The sequence below is a fragment of the Oncorhynchus gorbuscha genome, linkage group LG17, assembly GCF_021184085.1.
Source record: "Oncorhynchus gorbuscha isolate QuinsamMale2020 ecotype Even-year linkage group LG17, OgorEven_v1.0, whole genome shotgun sequence".
Lineage (NCBI taxonomy): Eukaryota > Metazoa > Chordata > Actinopteri > Salmoniformes > Salmonidae > Oncorhynchus > Oncorhynchus gorbuscha.
The window spans coordinates 38446536-38467658 of record NC_060189.1 but is presented as its reverse complement, the minus strand read 5'-3'; the positions used below and the strand labels follow the sequence as shown (position 1 = coordinate 38467658).

Genomic DNA, 21123 nt, shown 5'->3' with positions numbered 1-21123 from the left:
TTTTCACATTTCGCACCAAAGTACGTTCATCTCTAGGAGACAGGCCGCTTCTCCTTCCTGAGCGGTATGACGGCTGTGTCGTCCCATGGTGTTTATACTTGCATACTATCGTTTGTACAGATGAACGTAGTACCTTCAGGCATTTGTAAATTGCTCCCAAGAATGAAAGACTTGTGAAGGTCTACAATTAGTTTTTCTGAGGTCTTGGCTGATTTCTTTAGATTTCCCCATGATGTCAAGCAAATAGGCATTGAGTTTGAAGGTAGGCCTTGAAATACATCCACAGGTACACCTCCAATTGACTCAAATGATGTCAATTAGCCTATCAGAAGCTTCTAAAGCCATCACTTAATTGTCTGGAATTTTCCAAGCTGTTTAAAGGCACAGGCAACTTAGTGTATGTAAACTCCTGACCCACTGAAATTGTGACACCGTGAAGTAATCTGTCTGTAAACAATTGTTGGAAAAATGACTTGTGTCATGCACAAGTCCTAACCGACTTGCAAAAACTATAGTTCGTTAACAAGAAAATTGTTGAGTGGTTGAAAAATGAGTTTATGACTCCAACCTAAGTGTACAGTGGGGCAAAAAAGTATTTAGTCAGCCACCAATTGTGCAAGTTCTCCCACTTAAAAAGATGAGAGGCCTGTAATTTATCACACTTCAACTGTGACAGACAAAATGAGAAAAAAATCCAGAAAAATCACATTTTTAGGATTTTTTATGAATTTATTTGCAAATTATGGTGGACAATAAGTATTTGGTCAATAACAAAAGTTTATCTCAATACCCTTTGTTGGCAATGACAGAGGTCAAATGTTTTCTGTAGGTCTTCACAAGGTTTTCACACACTGTTTCTGGTAATTTGGCCCAGTCCTCCATGCAGATCTCCTCTAGAGCAGTGATGTTTTGGGGCCGTGGCTGGGCAACATGGACTTTCAACTCCCTCCAAAGATTTTCTATGGGGTTGAGATCTGGAAACTGGCTAGGCCACTCCAGGACCTTGAAATGCTTCTTACGAAGCCACTCCTTCGTGGCCCGGGCGGTGTGTTTGGGATCATTGTCATGCTGAAAGACCCAGCCACGTTTCATCTTCAATGCCCTTGCTGATGGAAGGAGGTTTTCACTCAAAATCTCACGATACATGGCCCCATTCATTCTTTCCTTTACACAGATCAGTCGTCCTGGTCCCTTTGCAGAAAAACAGCCCCAAAGCATGATGTTTCCACCCCCATGCTTCACAGTATGTATGGTGTTCTTTGGATGCAACTCAGCATTCTTTGTCTTCCAAACACGACGAGTTGGTTTATTACCAAAAAGTTCTATTTAGGTTTCATCTGACCATATGACATTCTCCCAATCTTCTTCTGGATCATCCAAATACTCTCTAGCAAACTTTAGACAGGCCTGGACATGTACTGGCTTAAGCAGGGGGACACGTCTGGCACTGCAGGATTTGAGTCCCTGGCGGCGTAGTGTGTTACTGATGGTAGGCTTTGTTACTTTGGTCCCAGCTCTCTGCAGGTCATTCACTAGGTCCCCCCGTGTGGTTCTGGGATTTTTGCTCACCGTTCTTGTGATCATTTTGACCCCACGGGGTGAGATCTTGCGTGGAGCCCCAGATCAAGGGAGATTATCAGTGGTCTTGTATGTCTTCCATTTCCTAATAATTGCTCCCATAGTTTTCAAACCAAGCTGCTTACCTATTGCAGATTCAGTCTTCCCAGCCTGGTGCAGGTCTACACTTTTGTTTCTGGTGTCCTTTGACAGCTCTTTGGTCTTGGCCATAGTGGAGTTTGGAGTGTGACTGTTTGAGGTTGTGGACAGGTGTCTTTTATACTGATAACAAGTTCAAACAGGTGCCATTAATACAGGTAACGAGTGGAGGACAGAGGAGCCTCTTAAAGAAGAAGGTGACCAAATACTTATTTTCCACCATAATTTGCAAATAAATTCATTCAAAATCCTACAATGTGGATTTTTCTCTCTCATTTTGTCTGTCATAGTTGAAGTGTACCTATAATGAAAATTACAGTCCTCTCTCATCTTAAGTGGGAGAACATGCACAATTGGTAGCTGACTAAATACTTTTTTGCCCCACTGTATGTACACTTCCGACACTAACTGTATATATTTTTAATCCAACAGACGTGAGCTTTTGCTATTTCCTTCTTTTTTTCCACTGCAGGTATCACCACAGTGCTCACCATGTCCACCATCATTACTGGCGTGAACGCCTCCATGCCCAGAGTGTCCTACATCAAGGCTGTGGACATCTACCTGTGGGTCAGCTTTGTGTTTGTCTTCCTATCTGTGCTGGAGTACGCTGCCGTCAACTACCTGTCCACCGTGCAGGACCGCAGGGAACGTAAGATGCGAGACGAGATAAGAGAAAGGGCCAGGTCACAGGTAATGAGATGCTACCATAGTACTGTGCATATGAGACAATTTTCAAAGAGTAACTGAATATCTCTTGTGAATACAGTTTGCTCTTAATTTCATGCAACTCGGTTGGACTGCGAGACACTGCTGACACATTACTTCCTCTTCTTTCTTAGGGCCTAACTTAATACATGCTAACACATGAATGTTTGGTCAAATGTCTCATTGACATGCATGATTTAAAAAATGACAGGCATGCATCTCAAGTTAGTTTAGATCCATTTTTCCTGCCATAACCTCGGTCTTCCGCTTACCTTCTCTCCTTCCCTGCAGTCGCTGCCCTGCACCTGTGGCATGTCCCAGACCAGGACCATGATATTAGACGGGAACTACAGCGAGGCGGACACCAACAGCCTGGCAGGCTACACCTCGGGAACTATGGTGTCCGAGGAGGATGTGGAGATGCCACATGAGGTGATGAACGAGAAGCAGACTCCTGGGGAGCACATGGTGGTCCACCTGTCTGTCAGTAGCGAGTCCACAACCACCAAGAAGAAAGGTATCCGTGCCCTTAAAATTATCCAGAATACACATGCAATCGACAAGTACTCCAGGATGTTATTCCCTGGCTCCTATATCCTATTCAACTTCATCTACTGGTGTTCATACTGTATAGGAGCGTAGGGTTTACTGTATAGGTGCAGTATGGGCCCTGGTCAAAAGTAATGCACTATGTATTGATTAGGGTGCCATTTTGGGACACAGACTATGTTTATCATACGACATGGACAAGAAAAAGGCTAAGAGAGACTGCTATTGAGGTTTACATGGACATTTTGATACTAATGGCCCATATTTGGATGGACTGCTAACTGGTTTGACTTGGGTACTGGCCCATATGAGACTGATCTATATGGGTTTATGTTTATTATGTATATTAAGGTAAGTGTGACTCACTCACGAATGACGGGAGATTGCGAAAGTCTAAGAGACGGAGACTATGTGGATATTTGGCACTGATGGACAAAGAGAAAAGCCCCAGAGAGAGAGACCGAGACATTCTTCATCATCCCACTGTAGTTTGTGAATTTCTGTCAATCGATTCCACAGGTTGAGTCATAGTTCTGCAAGTACATATCAGCTGTTGTTTAAAAACTCTTTTGTCCAAATAACTATCATTTCAAGTCTTTTGTACTCTGGGCTTGGCATTTGACAACAGAGGTGTGTCTACAATGTTGTTAGCTTTTCATTCAGGTCTATTTGGCATTCAGGTCTAAGTACCAGTTCAGTCTGTTGAATCAGCTCAGTGTTTAACAGAGTTGAGTTTAATGGGTGCGTACAAAATGGCACCCTATACTCTTTATAATGGACTACTCTGGGCAAAAGTAGTGCACTATATAGGAAATAGGGTGCCATTTGGGATGGACATGATGCTTTGGATTAGAGAATCTGCTACATATGTGAAATGTTATGATGCAATATACTACAGTGTGTGTGTGTATATATATAATGGTTTGTGGTTCAAGTGAGGTCTTAGTGCTGCTAAAACAGCTGTGAAGTCATTAAAGCACAACAGTAACAATAATGTAGAGCATTTCAAGCTGTGAACAACAGTTACTGGGACATTTGTAGCTTACTGTGTAAAGGAACTGAGGAATTGTGTATAGATATGTATTTTCCTTTCTCTGATACCTCTCATATGGTCATTATTGTATGGTTATATGCCATTGTAAAAAAAGAATTTAGGCCTACAATGTAAATATATAAATCTAAAAACAAATACCTTGTATTGTGCCACTGTAGCACTTAATAAAGATTTGTGTAATGAATTACATGTTTAAAAACATCTAAGGTGTCCCATGTCATCGTACCTTAACAAGCTACAGCCACAAAAGGCAGCACATGGCTTTGCTTGAGATATTGACCTTAAATGTACAGTATAGAAGATTTTTGCCTAAAACTAAATATACTTTTATTTTGAGCACTAGAGGCTTTAATAGTCCGGTGAGAAGCTGCAACCCTAAAATTAGATGAACGATTCTATTCTCATTCTAATTACGTGGCTGGAACAGCTTTTAGTAAACACTTTTTTTGTTGTCAATGTGTGAGCAGAAATTGGCTTTAAGTAAATGCAGCTGTAGGCTTTCTTCACTAGACAAGTTCGCATTAGTTTTGTGAAACCATAATACTACTTTAGCCATTCCATTTTGAATAGGGAGTCACTACAGGAAACTATTTTCCTGTATCACCATGTAGATATTTTTCATTATGAAAATAAAATGTATTGTATAATTTGGTGGTATTAAAATATTATTGGTGAAATGTGTTTTATATGTTGCTGTTAGCATTTCTGTTCTGTTTGTTGCAAGTATTACAACTGTTCAGACTATTAAACTTCCCCCCCTCCCCTGGCTCCTGCATCCTATTTAATTTACTGGTGTTCCTACTGTATAGGAGCAGTATGGCTATGGGAGCCTGGTGGATTGGGACGCATCCTATGTTGTTCATACTAGTGTGTTTTAACACACAGCCAAGGACAAGAGGGACTGAAATCACACACACTTGCTCTGTCAATCAGACTGAGTCCAGAAGAACACGGTATCTGTCTAGCTCTTCAGCGCGCGCCTTTCCGTTTGAATTGTTGACGTAATACGCTCACGCCCCACGATTATCAATTGCTCTGCGGATTTGCTGCTCTCGTCTGGCTAAATCCGCTAAGGTTAGGCTATGCAGCTATCGCAGAGGCCTCTCCTACACTTCCTGCGTTATGCTAGAAGTTTACAGTGCATATTAGGTCATTTGTGGACAGGAACGCTAGCTGTTACTTTCACCAAATGCACAGGAATCGGTAAGTCATTTCATGTCGTCTATTTTGGTTATCGCCCGGCTGTTCATGTTATGGTAATTTGTACCTTAAATCGCATGATGACAAACGTATTATGGACTCCATCGTCACGTTGTCAGACTTCAGTAGTATCATATTATGGATAGACATTTCCCTTTTGTAGACCTATATCCCAATATATTTGAAGTCGAAGTCTCTATTATTAATATAGGGTTGAAAACGTCCCGAAATAGCTTGCCGTTTCAGTCGTAGGGCTATTTCCATAAAATAGATTTGGATACAGGCAAATGATCAAGTCTTGGGGCAGAGATTTCAGATCCGAATCGTTTCAGTCAATATACAATTATGAAGCCACTGGGGAGCGATGCAATGTAACGTTAGTGAGGGCGTGAAAGATATCAATCATGTTGCAAGTCCGTTTACGAAGCGTGAGCTGTCAAAAAAAACAGATGGCGGGGCGGGGAGTAATTTACCCGTAAACTCTGAAAGTACATTAAGTTTTGTCTATTCGACTATTATTCGCTTTGAAACGTAGGTAAAGTTGACTTTCTCCATTAATATAGCGCTTACATTTTTACTATATTATGTGTTCTTTCCATTTGTCTGTTACACTATATTGTGGCTCGTTAGAGAACATACAAGAGGCACAGTTTAGTGTAACTTCCCTGAAAGGGGGATACGTGGGGAGTTTTGATCTGTCGGGGAAAATGAGTCACTCAGAAAAATGAGTTTGGCTTCATTTTCTGACCTGTGGAGAAAAAAAGAAAGAGCTGTGGTGCCCATGTGCCTTCAGACCACCCCTTCTTCCCTTCCTAACATTGCGTTATCATGACTAGGCCTACAATTCACACTATTCTAGTCAAGGATTTCAATCCCCTTGAGAGAGGGGAAAAACAGATTTGAGCCTAGTAGAAACAAAGATTGCTGTGTTGTTAAAAGCACTTTTTTTTATAGACATCACAAGGACAAGGTCTGCAGCGAGACTGAGTTAAGCCATCGTGACAAATACACCTTATTACATTACAAGTATCATTGAAATGCAAATGCATACATATGCTATATTGTCTGGTGAGTACAATAACGTAACACCCTCATTCCTTCAAACCAGGAGTCAACAGTGCACCACTGACTGAAGTATGAGGATTACATTAGTTCAACAATTTATTTTGTGGTGGTGTCTCCTTGAAACAGATATGTTGTGGTAGATCCTCCCTAGTAAGGTATTGCCAATCTTCTCTAAAGAAACTGACAAACCAAGAAGTAGGCCTAGACCTATTGTTGTGTAGTTTTACTCACAGAAAAACAACATGAAGCAGTATAATTTCTCTTCTGTGTTGTGGCCATGTTGAGAGTATAGATTATTTGATGAATTGTGGGTAAATTGTGACTGACTGACCTACAAATAATGAGTAGGTATTTATGATGCAAGGTGATTTGTTGATCAGTCAATCTTCAGTCTCCTATTTCGGCTGCCATGCCAAACAAGCCCATCTCCAGTCCATCACCTGACTAACCTTTGGTTACCAATGCACTATATACAGACTAAACCTCTCTCTCCTCTCTGTGTTTCACCTCAGTCTGGCTCCCACATGACTGAGCAGGAGCAGCAGGAGTTTATTGATAGCCTGGAGGCAGTTCAGTCCTGGATACATGTCGTTCAGGAGAGGCTCCGGGTCAATGACAACACCCAGGGCCCCCGAGCAGCCCTGCAGGCCAGGCTCAGAGAGACAGAGGTGAAACCTAACCACTGACACAGAACTCTAACCGGGGATGGGAATAAATTACAGTTACAAAACATAACTACAAAATACCTGAAAGACCATTGTATCAAAATATAAGATACTTTTGTATTTAATTCAAATGCATGTATTTTAAAATACAAAATAGATTTGCAAGTAGCTGGCCGAACAGCAACATTCTTATTAACAGTTAGAGAAAAGTTTTGCTCTTACTGTGATATGTTGTTTATCTACCTTAGTTGAATGCACTGTCACTCTGGATAAGATTGGCCTTGTTTCTGGGCGGAGCTCATTAGAGTAAAACTCAGAATGCTTTGAAATTTTTACATATAGTTACAGTGCATTCAAAGTGTTCAGACCCCTTGACTTTTTCCACATTTTGTTATGTTAGCCTTATTCTTAAGTTGATTAAATCGTTTTCTACCCCTCAATCTACACACAATACCCCATAATGACAAAGCAAAAACAGGTTTTAGATTTTTAAATGTAAATGTGATATTTAAAATAAAATAAAAAATGTATACAAAAGTGTTCAGACACTTTACTCAGTACTTTGTTGAAGCAACTTTGTCAGCGATTACAGCCTTGAGTCTTCTTGGCACACCTGTATTTGGGGAGTTTCTCCCATTCTTCTGTGCGGATCTTCTCAAGCTCTGTCAGGTTGGATGGGGAGCATCTCTGCACAGCTATTTTCAGGTCTCTCCAGAGATGTTTGATCATGTTCAAGTCTGGGCTCGGGTTGGGCCATTCAAGGACATTCAGAGACTTGTCCTCTTTGAAGGTGAACCGTTGCCCCCAGTCTGAGGTCCAGTTTTTTGTACAGAGAAATCAAGGATTTCTCTGTACTTTGCTCCGTTAATTTCCCCCTCTATCCCGACTAGTCTCCCAGACCCTGAAAATGAAAAACATTCCCACAGCTGAATTCTGCCACCACCATGCTTCATGGTATTGATAGTATTGGCACGGTTATAAGCGGTGCCTGCTTTCTTCCAGATGTGACGCTTGACATTCAGGCCGAAGAGTTCAATCTTGGTTTCATCACAATAGAGAATCTTGTTTCTCATGGTCTGAGAGTCCTTTAGGTGCCTTTTGGCAAATTCAAAGCAGGCTGTCATGTGGCTTTTTACTAAGGAGTAGCTGTCATCTGGCCACTCTATCATAAAGGGCTGATTGGTGGAGTGCTGCAGAGATGGTTGTCCTTCTGGAAGGTTCTCTCATCTCCACAGAGGATCTTGTCCAATCTATTGAATTTACCACAGGTGGACTCCAATCAAGTTGTAGAAACAGCTCAAGGGTGATTAATGGAACAGGATGCACCTGAGCTCAATTTCAAGTCTCATAGCAAAGGGTCTGAAATACTGAAGTAAATAAGGTATTTATATTATTTATTTATTTTTAATACACTTGCAAACATTCCTAAACTGTTTTTGTTTTGTTATTATGGTGTTTTGTGTGTAGATTGATTTAATCTATTTTTATTTTTAAAACAAGACCATAACCAGTGGAGGCTGCTGAGGGGAGAACGGCTCATAATAATGGCTGTAACGGAGCAAATGGAATGGCATCGAAACCATACGTTTGATGTATTTGATACCATTCCATTGATTCTGCTCCAGTCATTACCATGAGCCGTTCTCCCCAATTAAGGTGCCACCAACCTCCTGTGGCTGTAACATAATGTGGATAAAAGTGAACGGGTCTGAATACTTTCCGAATGCACTGTGATGTACCAGATGCTCTTATCACAACATAGTGCGATCAGACATTTGATACCAATGCAGGCTGAAAGGGGGCCACAAAATTGTGAACCACTATGGGTGGAAAAAATGGTATTGAAAAGTATTTTGTATTTTGAAAATGCATATTACAGCTTTTGAAAGTATCTTGCATTGGAGATACAAAATGCATTGGAGTGTAGTTCAGCCCAGTGTAATTCAACATACAAAATACTCCCAGTCTCTGACCCCAACTAACCGCTGACACTGTTTTAGGAGATGATGTGAGCCCTAACTAACCAGTCATACTTGCTCAGAGGGGAAAAAGGTGAGACCAAACCCTAACTTCTGAACGAGGGTCAAAGACATGTTTCACACTATTCAGCCAGTCTGAACCATTCTGTGCAGGCTCAGATAAGTCTTTTCAAATTGTCCTTTCCAACATGGCTGTTATGACTGCCCTCAACCGATCCCTCACCTTTAACTCCTGTAATACAGTAGGACACTGGTATGTGACACCAGAGTCCAGTTTTCCTTTTTCGTTCAGATGCTTCCACTCACTCAGTTTCATTGCCCCCGAGGGACGCTTCTGTATACTTTTTAAATTGTTTTTTAAATATATATATATACATATATATACACACACACACAGTTTAAGTCGTAAGTTTACATACACTTGGTTTGGAGTAATGAACTCCTTTTTCAACCACTCCACAAATCTCTTGTTAACAAACTATAGTTTTGGCAACTTGGTTAGGACATCTACTTTGCATGACACAAGTCATTTTTCCAACAAATGTTTACAGACGGATTATTTCACTCATAATGCACTGTATCACAATTCCTGTGGGTCAGAAGTTTACATACACTAAGTTGACTGTGCATTTAAACAGCTTGGAAAATTCCAGAAAATGATGTAATGGCTTTAGAAGCTTCTGATAGGCTAATTGACATAATTTGAGTCAATTGAGGTGTACTTGTGGATGTATTTCAAGGCCTACCTTCAAACTCAGTGCCTCTTTGCTTGACATCATGGGAAAATCTGAAGAAATCAGCTAAGACTTCAGATTTTTTTTTGTATACCTCCGCAAGTATGATTCATCCTTGGGAGCAATTGCCAAATGCCTGAAGGTACCACGTTCATCTGTACATATGATAGTACGCAAGTATAAACACCATGGGACCATGCAGCCGCCATACCGCTCAGGAAGGAGACGCGTTCTGTCTCCTAGAGATGAATGTACTTGGGTGCGAGAAGTGCAAATCAATCCCAGAACAACAGCAAAGGACCTTGTGGAGATGTTGGAGGAAACGGGTACAAAAGTATCAATATCCACAGTAAAACGAGTCCTATATCGACCACCTGAAAGGCCACTCTGCAAGGAAGAAGCCACTGCTTCAAAACCTCCATTAATAAAAGCCAGACTGCAGTTTGCAACTGCACATGGGGACAAAGATGGTAGTCTTTGGAGAAATGTTCTCTGGTCTGATGAAACAAAAATAGAATTGTTTGGCCATAATGACTATCTTTATGTTTGGAGGAAAAAGGGGGACGATTCAAGCCGAAGAACACCATCCCAACCGTGAAGCACGAGGGTGGCAGCATCATGTTGCAGGGGTGCTTTGCTGCAGTAGGGACTGGTGCACGTCACAAAATAGATGGCATCATGAGGAGGGGAAATGTTGCTTCAATATATCCACATCTCCAGACATCAGTCAGGAAGTTAAAGGTCACAAATGGGTCTTCCAAATGGACAATGACCCAAAGCATACTTCCAAAGTTGTGGCAAAATGGCTCAAGGACTACAAAGTCAAGGGATTGGAGTGGCCATCACAAAGCTCTGACCTCAACCTATAGACCATTTGTGAGCAGAACTGAAAAAGTGTGTGCGAGCAAAGAGGCCTACAAACCTGACTCAGTTACACCAGCTCTGTCAGGAGGAACGGGACAAAATTCCCCCAACTAATTTTTGGGAAGCTTGTGGAAGGCTACCTGAAACGTTTGACCCAAGTTAAGCAATTGAAAGGCAATGCTACCAAATACTAATTGAGTGTATGTAAACTTCTGACCCACTGGGAATGTGACGAAAGAAATAATAGATGAAATGAATAATTCTCTCCTATTTATTCTGACATTTCACATTCTTAAAATAAAGTGGTGATCCTAGCTGACCGAAAACAGGGAATTTTACTCGGATTAAATGTCAGTAATTGTGAAAAACTGGGTTTAAATGTATTTGGCTAAGGTGTATGTAAACTTCCGACTTCGATTGTACATACAGTGCCTTGCGAAAGTATTCGGCCCCCTTGAACTTTGCGACCTTTTGCCACATTTCAGGCTTCAAACATAAAGATATAAAACTGTATTTTTTTGTGAAGAATCAACAACAAGTGGGACACAATCATGAAGTGGAACGACATTTATTGGATATTTCAAACTTTTTTTAACAAATCAAAAACTGAAAAATTGGGCGTGCAAAATTATTCAGCCCCTTTACTTTCAGTGCAGCAAACTCTCCAGAAGTTCAGTGAGGATCTCTGAATGATCCAATGTTGACCTAAATGACTAATGATGATAAGTACAATCCACCTGTGTGTAATCAAGTCTCCATATAAATGCACCTGCACTGTGATAGTCTCAGAGGTCCATTAAAAGCGCAGAGAGCTACAAATTCATAAAAAGTTAGAATTTAACAGTGAACCTTTTTTTGTGGGATACAGGTGAAGCAATTCTAGGTCTTGTGGCATATTTTGGTTAAACTATCCCCAATTCAATGGAATTTCATCCTTCTGCATGCACAGTGCATGCTTCCATCACATGTACAGCTGATTCTCAAGATCTTGCACACTAATGAGATGCTATTGAGCCCACACTACTACACTGTCTGAGCCAAGGTTTACATTCTTTCTGGTAAGTTGTGATTACAATACTGGGTGGGGTGAAAATGTTTTCTGACGTACATAATTTTTTTTGTTAAATTGTAAATCGTAGCCTACAGCAAAGTGTGATTAAATCATTTCTAACTTGTTAACAATTTCTGCTAGTTAGTTTTTGCCACAATGTAGGTTTTAGCTTGCTTGAGCCTGCTAACTAAGAAGTGTTAATTCACCTGTTTCCATACATGTTTCATTTTAAAACATGTATCTTACAAAGGAGTTGTTTAATCTAACTGCTTAACTTTTTATCTGTACATGGATTTGTGTATATATATATATATATATATTTTAATGCCACATGCAGTATCTGATGTGTGTACACATTTCACTGCAGCTAATGTAGAAGGAAAAGCTGGGTACATTTGCAAATACTGTGCCAAATCATATGTGAAGAATGCAACAAAGATGCAGAATCATCTGGTCAAGTGCACAAAGTTTCCTTAGCACTCACAACATGCAACATCTGACAAAAGTCCCTCTACTTCTATTCGAAGTGAAAATTATGAATCAGGCACCTTATCGATAGTGACTGCTCATGGTCCTCCTGAAATCAGAAGTTTTTTTGACTCAATGGAGGAACTTAGTCAGAGAAATGCTGATGAATGTCTTGCTCGAGTTGTGAATGCAACTGCTTCACCTCTGATGCTCACAGGCAATGTGTATTGGAAGATATTTCTGACTGTTCTTGGCCCAGCATACACCCCTCCAACCAGACATGCTTTATCTACTCATTTGCTGGATGCAGAGTTCAACAGAGTTCAAGTGAAGGTCAAGCAAATCATAGTGAAAGCAGACTGTATTGCAATCATCGCTGATGGGTTGACTGTTCGTGGGCAAGGAATAATTAACTAAATCTCCACCCCTCAACCAGTATTCTACAAGAGCACAGACACAATGGTCAACAGACATACCGGTCTCTACATTGCAGATGAGCTGAAGGCAGTCATCAATGACCTTGGACCACAGAATGTATTTGCACTGCTGACAGACAATGCTGTGAACTTCAAGGCTGCTTGATCTGAAGTGGAAGAGTCTTACCCTCACATCACACCCATTGGCTGTGCTGCTCATGCTCATGAAAACAATGGGGGCAAGGAAATGGTTAGGTGTGTGACGGGTCATCAAGATATAGCAGCTATCTACCTCACCAAGCAAAGTGAGAAGAATAAGAGGAGGAGTCTCTCCAAGAAATGGCCATATCACAGTCTGCCGATATGGACAGCCCCATCAAGAGGATCCTCCTGGATTATGTATTTTGGGAGAGAGTGGTAAGCAGCCTGAAACTCCTGATACCTATAGCGGTAGTCATTGCATCGATTGAGGGTGAAAATGCCATCCTGTCTGATGTTCAGACTCTGCTTGCCGACTGAAATAGAAGAAGTCCGTACTGCCCTGCCCACTTCACTGTTGCTTCAAGCAGAGGAAACTGCAGTTCTGAAATACATCAAAAGCGTTAAGACTTCTGCCTGAAGCCCATACATGATGCAGCGTACATGTTGAACCCCATGTATGCTGGCAAGAGCATCCTGTCTGGTGCAGAGATCAACCAGGCCTATGGTGTCATCGCTACCGTGTCTCGCCAACTTGGCCTGGATGAGGGCAAGGTTCTTTACAGTCTGGCAAACTACACTTCCAAGCAAGGGCTTTGGGATGGAGATGTAATATGGCAGTCGTGCCAAAATATCTCATCAGCCACCTGGTGGAATGGACTTTATGGATCTGAGGTTCTTTTCCCTGTTGCCTCCATCATCCTCCAAATCCCACCAACATCAGCTGCCTCAGAGTGCAACTGGTCCTTTTTTGGGAACACACACACCAAAGCATGCAACAGGCTGACCAATACAAGTGTGAAAAATTGGTGGCCATCCAGGCAAATTTGAGGCTTTTTGAGCCAGACAACGAGCCATCCTCAAGGTTGGTAAGTGACAGTGAAGATGAGGCCTCAGAGACTGATGTTCAAGATGTGGATATTGAGAAGGTCCCGGGAGAAGACATGGAAGCCAAACAACAACTGTCCCAGACTGTTTGGAATATGTATTTCTTGCACAGAATAGAATAGGTTGACTTTTGTACTATGGGGGGATAGTAGATTGACATAGGCTACTTCTTTTGCTGTTTGTTAGGCCTACTCATCTTGTTGGCTGATGAAAAGTTAATGTGGATTTGAATAAGGACGCACGCAGTTGCGTCTTCACTTGTAGCCTGTGAGAAAGACCCAATCACGTGATTGAGAGTCTTGTGAGAGATGCTTCAGATTGCACAGCACACTCGGGAAGAAAGGCAACGCAGCACTCCGCGCCGCAAAAGACATGGATTTTTTTAGGATTCATTGTAGACACAAAGGGGATGCCGCTATGAAATTTGAGGCATTATCAAATGCTTCTCAAATTGTGAATGAGAGACTATTGGAGTATGTACAGCCTGCGCAAAAAAACAAAGCAGAGCTCATACCTTTTCAAGATACTTTTTTCAAGTCATCATTAGTCTCATCATGCAGCCTTACAATGTATTAAAATCTAAACGTATAGCCCAATGTTTGTAGAACACCTACAATTTCAGAACTATAAATTAAGCATATAGGAATATCTATTTGTTAACCGCTCAACACAGAATAGCCGTGTGCGCACTCATCATTTGGAGAAAATATATTTTATTCAGCTTGGTTAAATTTTTATACTTATAATTATGAGCAAATCTTGTCTGCTAAATAAATTAACTACTGTAGTGTAGCACACAGCCATTTGGCATTGCCAGATCAGGACCTAACACATAAGGACAACTTAGAGTATGCTATTATTTTCTTCTGAAATAGACTACAATTACTTCATTTCATGTTTCTGTAGACCTGTCTAAAATAATGGATTTATTGTGAAGTTGTAGGCTATATTACATGGATGTATTAGACTTTTTTAAATGCCTTATCTTTATGGAAACAGAAGATGCTTAACATTTGTTTATTTGCTTGACAATCACCGGCTGACAATTTCATGATCGCCATAACCCTATGCTTGACCACATTATCTGTCAGCCCAAAATTCATGATCTCATCAAGCATCTCCTGTGTTACTGGTGGACAGAAAATCCACGAGTCTGAGCATGAGGGTCGCGTGAAGATGGACATGGTGCTGGTGGCCGCTGAGGTCTTACTGCAGAATGGAGACCAGGAGACCAGGAGCAAAACCCACGCCAAACTCAAAGAGCTCAAAGCATCATGGGAGGAGACCTGCACCTTCATAATCCACTGCCACAGGTAGCTAACCCACGACTCCTCTGTGACTTTCCATGACCTCCAATGACTTCTGTGGCAGGTCAATTACTATGTCTCCTTTTAAAAAGGAATTGCCATGAGTTTTATTGTCTGTCACATCAGTTATATTACACACCCATGGATAATGTATGCATGAGGGAATACATTCTATTCGTTCAGTGAAAAATATTTGATTGTTAATGGCATGGCAGAAGGCCTTGTTTTTGTTTAGGCCATATCAACACAATTTTCTAAGGTCTTTGTTTTTCTATGGTTGATATTTACTCTTCATCCCACCCTACTACTCTCTTTCCCAGCCGGATAGAGTGGGTGTGGCTGCACTGGAGTGAGTACCTGAAGGCGCACGAGGAGGTTGAGATGTGGCTGGTCCGCATGCGCCGCAGTCTGGAGCCGGAGGTGGAACTACAGCTGGGGGTGAAGGAGAAACTGTGGCAGGTGAGCGAACACACCTGACACTGGCCTGGGTGTCAACAATGATAATGTCTATGTTTAGCCAGTCTGGAAACTCTCTAGTGTGAGTGAAGAGTGTAGGCCGTGGTTCCAACGGATACTGAATATAAAGTAAAAACTACTGATACCATATCAGAAGCTCAACTGTACTGCCATATTTTGAGTTTGGCTGTTTGGTCATAAGAAATAATAAACCTAGCTACATCAAGCTAGCCTTCAAATGCTGCCAGTCATTCCTATAGAGCGCCCATAAACCACGGTAGCTAACTTGTATGTCTTCCAGGTAGAAAGTATATAATGTAATCTAATGTGTGTGTTCCAGGTGGACCACCAGCATGTCTTGCTGAGTGATGTGCAGAGCCAGGCACTGCTGTTGGAGAGGCTGTTGGATGAGGCTGCAGCGCTGCACAACCGTACCCAGGACCCCAGTGTGGACCAGGAGGCACAGGAGAGACTGCAAGAGGCATACAATAGCATACAGGACAGGGCTGAGGTGTGTGTGTGCAGTATAATGGAGGCTTTCTGATGACTTGTTCAAAATCTCCATCTATTCCCTTGAATTCTCTGCACAAAACTCAAGCTAGCATTCTTGTAATGAGCTTAGAGGCCTTAACGGGTCCAAAAAGTAGGACCCATTCCCGAAATGGACCTGGGGCTTTCTCACTCAGAACGAATATGCATGAGTAAATATTTTAAATATAGAGACCCGTTCCGAACGGACCCGAAGAAAACTAGACCTGGTCGGATCCAGACCCGGGCCGATCAGAGTGAGGGAAGCAGCAGAAAAGTTCATTTTTAAGATGCTTTATTAACCAGAGCTGATAAAGCGTGAGGGAGACGAGGTAGAGGGAGCTAGAGAGAGCTAACACTCTAGCAGGGGCCGTGCTGTGTATGTAGGCTACTGTGAGTGTGAGCAAGTGACATGGTGAGCAGGGAGGACGGAGAGAGAGACGAGAGCCCGCAACCAACCAAGCCGACTTGCGCTATAGGAGACTAATAGCTGCCATAGGTAGGTTATTTATAATCAAATATGATTACCTATTACCTGTCTTAACTGCATTAAAGTTGGAGAAGCTAGCTAATGTTAGCGAGCTAGGCTAATGGAGGCATGCGCTTTCTCGTCCTACACAGTTACAAACAAGAATAACTCCATTCAAAATATTAAGTAGCAGTCTACCTCTTCCTTTTAACTTTTAATTGTCATTTTAATTACATTTTCCATTGATTAGATATCTAACACTTGCCACACATGTAGGCTCTATGACTGTAGCCTATTGCCACATTGATGATTAGCCAACAACAACAATAAGCTACACGTGCCACTATCATGAAAAGCAAGAGCAGCAGCAAAAATAATTACATCTATTTTTCCCTACTGCAGCAGTCGTGTTTGGACCTGTACTAGTCCACCCGGACAAGTCAAATAAAATTACACATACCCGAGATCCATGACTGTCATATCTGACCCAGACCCGAGATATTATTTAGAATTTTGCGAACACAATGTTATTGAGTGGTATTATTTCCATTCAGACAGACAGGCTGCAGGGTACAGTAACTAACTTCTAGGTTCTCAGAGTCGAGTAACTTGAGTCTCTTTGGCGTTGTTGGAGAATACTCTTCAATTTGTGCCGAGCTTCTTTTGTTGTGTATGTCCTTTTTTTATTTTTCTGTAGTCACACAATCAAGGCAATGCCTTTCCTGTTTCTTTCTGTTTCATCTAGGTCTTTGAAACATCTTACAGTCCACAACGGTCCTCTCCTCTCCCTGTCTCTACTTTCAAAGGGAACAGTCTTTTGGTGCTCCTCGCCCGTTTGAACATGCTTAGCTCATGGCAGAGCTGTGCGTTTGGTCCAAAGGGGGGAATATCATTCTAATGATTTATATTCTCTTTCATATAGAGGTTGTTGCTCAAAAGAGGAGAACATTTGTTCCCCTACTCTTTGAAAGGAGCTAGAACTAGCTAGTTCTACAGTGCCTTCAGAAAGTATTCACACCCCTTGATGTTTCTACATTTTGTTGTTACAAAGCGGGATTACAATGGATTTAATTGTCACTTTTTGTCAACTATCTACACAACATACTCTGTCAAATTTGGATTTAAAAAAAGCATTTTGTAAAGAATTCATGAAAAATATAACACTAATAGATCTTGACTAGATATAAGTATTCAAACCCTCTGAGTCAATACATGTTAGAATCACCTGTGGCAGCGATTACATCTGTGAGTCTTTCTGGGTAAGTCTCTAAGAGCTTTCCAGACCTGGGTTGTGAAATATTTGCCCGTTTTATTATTTTCAAAATTGTTCAATCTCGGTCAATTTGATTGTTGATCATTGCTAGACAACCTTTTTCAGGTCTTGATTTTCAAGTAGATTTCAGTCAAAACTGTAACTAGGCCACTCAGGAACATTCACTGTCTTCTTGGTAAGAAACTCCAGTGTAGGTGAATTAATCTCCCGTGTCTGGTGGAAAGGATTTCCTATAGGATTTTGCCTGTGCTTACCCTTTTTGCATCTTTTTTTTTATCCTGAAAAACTAACCAATCCTTAATGATTACAAATATACCCATAACATGATGCAACCACCACTACTGTGCTTGAAAATATAGAGTGTGGTACAGTTGTAATGTGTTGTATTGGATTTGCTCTAAACGTAACGCTTTTTATTCTGAAAAAAAGTACATTTCTTTGCCACATTTTTTTCAGTATTACTTTATTGCCTTGTTGCATGTTTTGGAATAGTTTTATCTGTACAAGCGTCCTTCTTTTCACTCTGTCAATTAGGTTGGTATTGTGAAGTAACTACAATTTTGTTGATCCATCCTCAGTTTTCTCTTATCACAGCTATTAAACTCTTAACTGTTTTAATCCCTGAGCAGTCTCCTTCCGCTCTGGCGACTGAGTTAGGAAGGATGCCTGTATGTTTGTAGTGGCTGGGTGTATTAATACACCATCCACAGTGTAATGAATAACTTCACCACGCTCAAAGGGATATTCAATGTGTTTTTAATTTTATTTTTTAACACATCTACCAATCGGTGCCCTCTCCTTGTGAGGCATTGGAAAACCTCCCTGATCTTTGAGGTTGAGTCTGTGTTTGAAATTCATTGCTCGACTGAGGGACCTTACAATTATCTTTATGTGTGGGGTACAGATTTCCCACGTGGCGCAGTGGTCTAAGGTACTGCATCTCAGTGTTAGAGGTGTCACTACAGACCCTGGTTTGATTCCAGGCTGTATCACAACCGGCTGTGACTGGGAGTCCCATAGTGCCGTGCACAATTGGCCCAGCATCGTCTGGGTTTGTTCGGCCTTATATGCCATCATTGTCAAGAGTTTGTTCTTAACTGACTTAAATAAAGGTTAAATACCTCTTCTTTTTTTATAATTCAAAAATCATTTTAAACACTTCTCATCCACAGAGTGAGTCCATGCAACTTATTATGTAAATTGTTACTCCTGAACTTATTTAGGCTTGCAATAAGTGGAATACTTGACTCCAGACATTTTTATTTTTTTATTTTTAATGAATTTGTAAAAATGTCAAACATAATTCCACATTAACATCATGGGTTATTGTGTGTAAACCAGTGACATAAAATATCAATTTAATCCATTTTAAATTCAGACTGTAACACAACAAAATGTGGAAAAAAGTAAAGGGGTGTGAATACTTTCTGAAGGCACTGTAAGCTAATAGGCACTCACTGAATACAATTCCATTCTACTATTCACCAAGTACACCAATGGGGTTTCCTTTATTCAAAGCAATATGCGTGTTCTGTATCTACTGCATATTGATACGGTTTTCTTTCATTTTATTATTATCCCTGTCTGTAGCTCTGTTTATTATAGAGCATTTGCTGTTGCAAGAGAAATTCTAGAAAAAGCAATGTTTTCATCTTATCTTTTAACCTCTCTAGGGTATGTGGGACGCTAGCGTCCCACCTGGCCAACATCCAGTGAGATTGCAGAGCGCCAAATTTAAATACAGAAATACTCACTATAAAAATTCAGAGAAGATACAACTATTTTACATAGGTTTAAAGATTAACTTCTTGTGAATCCAACCACTGTCAGAGTTCAAAAATGCTTTACGGAGAAAGCATACAATTATTTGAGAACATCATAGCCCAGCAGACAAATCATTTACAAACAGTAACCAGCCAAGTAGAGGAGTTACACACAAGTCAGAAATAGAGATGAAAATTAATTACTTACCTTTGATCTTCATATGTTTGCACTCAGAAGACATTCATTTATTCAATAAATGTTCCTGTTGTTCGATAAAGTCTTATATCCGAAAACCTCTGTTTTGTTCGCGCGTTTCCTTCAGTAATCTACAGGCTCAAACGCAGTCACAACAGGCAGACAAAAAAATCCAAGTTGTATCTGTAAAGTTCATAAAACATGTCAAACGATGTTTAAATTCAATCCTCAAGATTGTTTTTAGCCTAAATAATCGATAATATTTAAACCGGACAATAACGTCGTCAATATAAAAGGTAAACAAGAAAGGCACTCTCGGTCTCGCGCATGAAAAAGCTCTGACACGGCAGGGTCCACTCATTCAGACTGCTCTTACTCCCTCATTTTTCAAAATACAATCCTGAAACAATTTCTAAAGACTGTTGACGTCTAGTGGAAGGAAAAGGAACTGCAATTTGAGTCCTAAGTCGATGGATACTGTAATGGCATTGAATAGAAAACTACAACAACAAAAAACATCCTACTTCCTGAATGGATTTTTCTCAGGTTTTCGCCTGCCAAATCAGTTCTTATACTCACAGACATTATTTTAACAGTTTTCTATCCAAATCTACTAGTTATATGCATATCCTATCTTCTGGGCCTGAGTAGAAGGCAGTTTAATTTGGGCATGCTTTTCATCCAAAACTCCAAATCCATCCAAAACTCCAGAATGTAGGAACATGTCATTTTCACTTACTGTATGTAGACCCTGGTACGGTGCTGGAGATGATGGATATGTGTAAAAAGTGGTGGATTTCCCCTTCAACAGGAGAGGCTGTCAGTGCTGCAGAAGATGGCTGAAGAGCACCAGATTTACCAGAGCTACATCCTAAAGTTTCAGGCCTGGCTGGTGTCCAAAGCTAAGGAGCTAAACGCACTTACTGAGTCAGAGGACACAGCCGAGAACAATCTCCAAGCCCTACAGGTGATAGTAGTACACCCTGGTTATACGACTCCTGGGTGGGACAGATGAGCGTTCCCCCTAGTCACATCACACAAAATAACAAAAATAAAACATTGTTTTACTGTAAAGTTTGTTATTTTAATTGCACTTTGAATTAAGTTTGAGATGGGTGGAAAATCGTGACACAGCTTAACTCTCCTCTCCCCTCTGTCAGACGCTGGACGACAGTGTGGCCAGTGAGGAGCGGACGCTGCAGCACATCGAGGGCATGGTGGAGGCAGTGCGGGCCAACACGTCGCCCGGGGGGGTGGAGGTGGTGGAGGAGGAGGTGGAGGAGCTTCGTCTGGCCTGGCAGAGGCTCCGACAGAGCCTGTGTGAGGCTGGGGAGGGCCTGAGGAGCAGCCTAGACTCCCAGAGCCAGTACCAGAGCCACTGCCAGCGCCTGGGGGAGGACATAGCGCAGCTCCAGGCCCTGCTTCACAGACTAACCAGAGACCTGGAGACAGCCAGGGAGGGAGACAGGACTGAGGAACAGATGGTTGGGCAGTGGAGGAAGTACATGGTGGGCTTTATACACTCTCTCTGTCTCGCTTTCGTTCTCATTTTCTCTCTCGCTAGCTCTCTTCCTAA

The 21123-nt window shown here is 41.3% G+C and overlaps 2 protein-coding genes across 3 annotated transcripts in view; both read left to right on the top strand.

Annotated features, from left to right (window-relative positions):
- LOC124001877 (gamma-aminobutyric acid receptor subunit rho-2-like) overlaps positions 1–4687 on the top strand; it is a 32315-nt gene extending 27628 nt beyond the window's left edge. Inside the window, exons 8-10 of one of the 2 annotated variants that reach the window (XM_046309008.1) lie at positions 2189–2409; positions 2716–2941; positions 3325–4687. In XM_046309008.1, the coding sequence (XP_046164964.1) occupies positions 2189–2409; positions 2716–2941; positions 3325–3497 (620 nt within the window). In that variant the 3' untranslated portion in view covers positions 3498–4687. Of the gene's footprint in view, positions 1–2188; positions 2410–2715 lie in introns of both variants that reach the window. The other variant, XM_046309009.1, reaches the window with a different exon arrangement.
- Positions 4688–5031: 344 nt separating this feature from the next.
- The window catches only part of LOC124001279 (nesprin-3-like), a 51475-nt gene continuing 35383 nt past the window's right edge, over positions 5032–21123 (top strand). Inside the window, 7 exon segments of the mRNA XM_046307939.1 lie at positions 5032–5230; positions 6805–6960; positions 14696–14868; positions 15183–15321; positions 15659–15829; positions 20359–20514; positions 20708–21055. Of these exon segments, the coding sequence (XP_046163895.1) occupies positions 6817–6960; positions 14696–14868; positions 15183–15321; positions 15659–15829; positions 20359–20514; positions 20708–21055 (1131 nt within the window). The 5' untranslated portion in view covers positions 5032–5230; positions 6805–6816.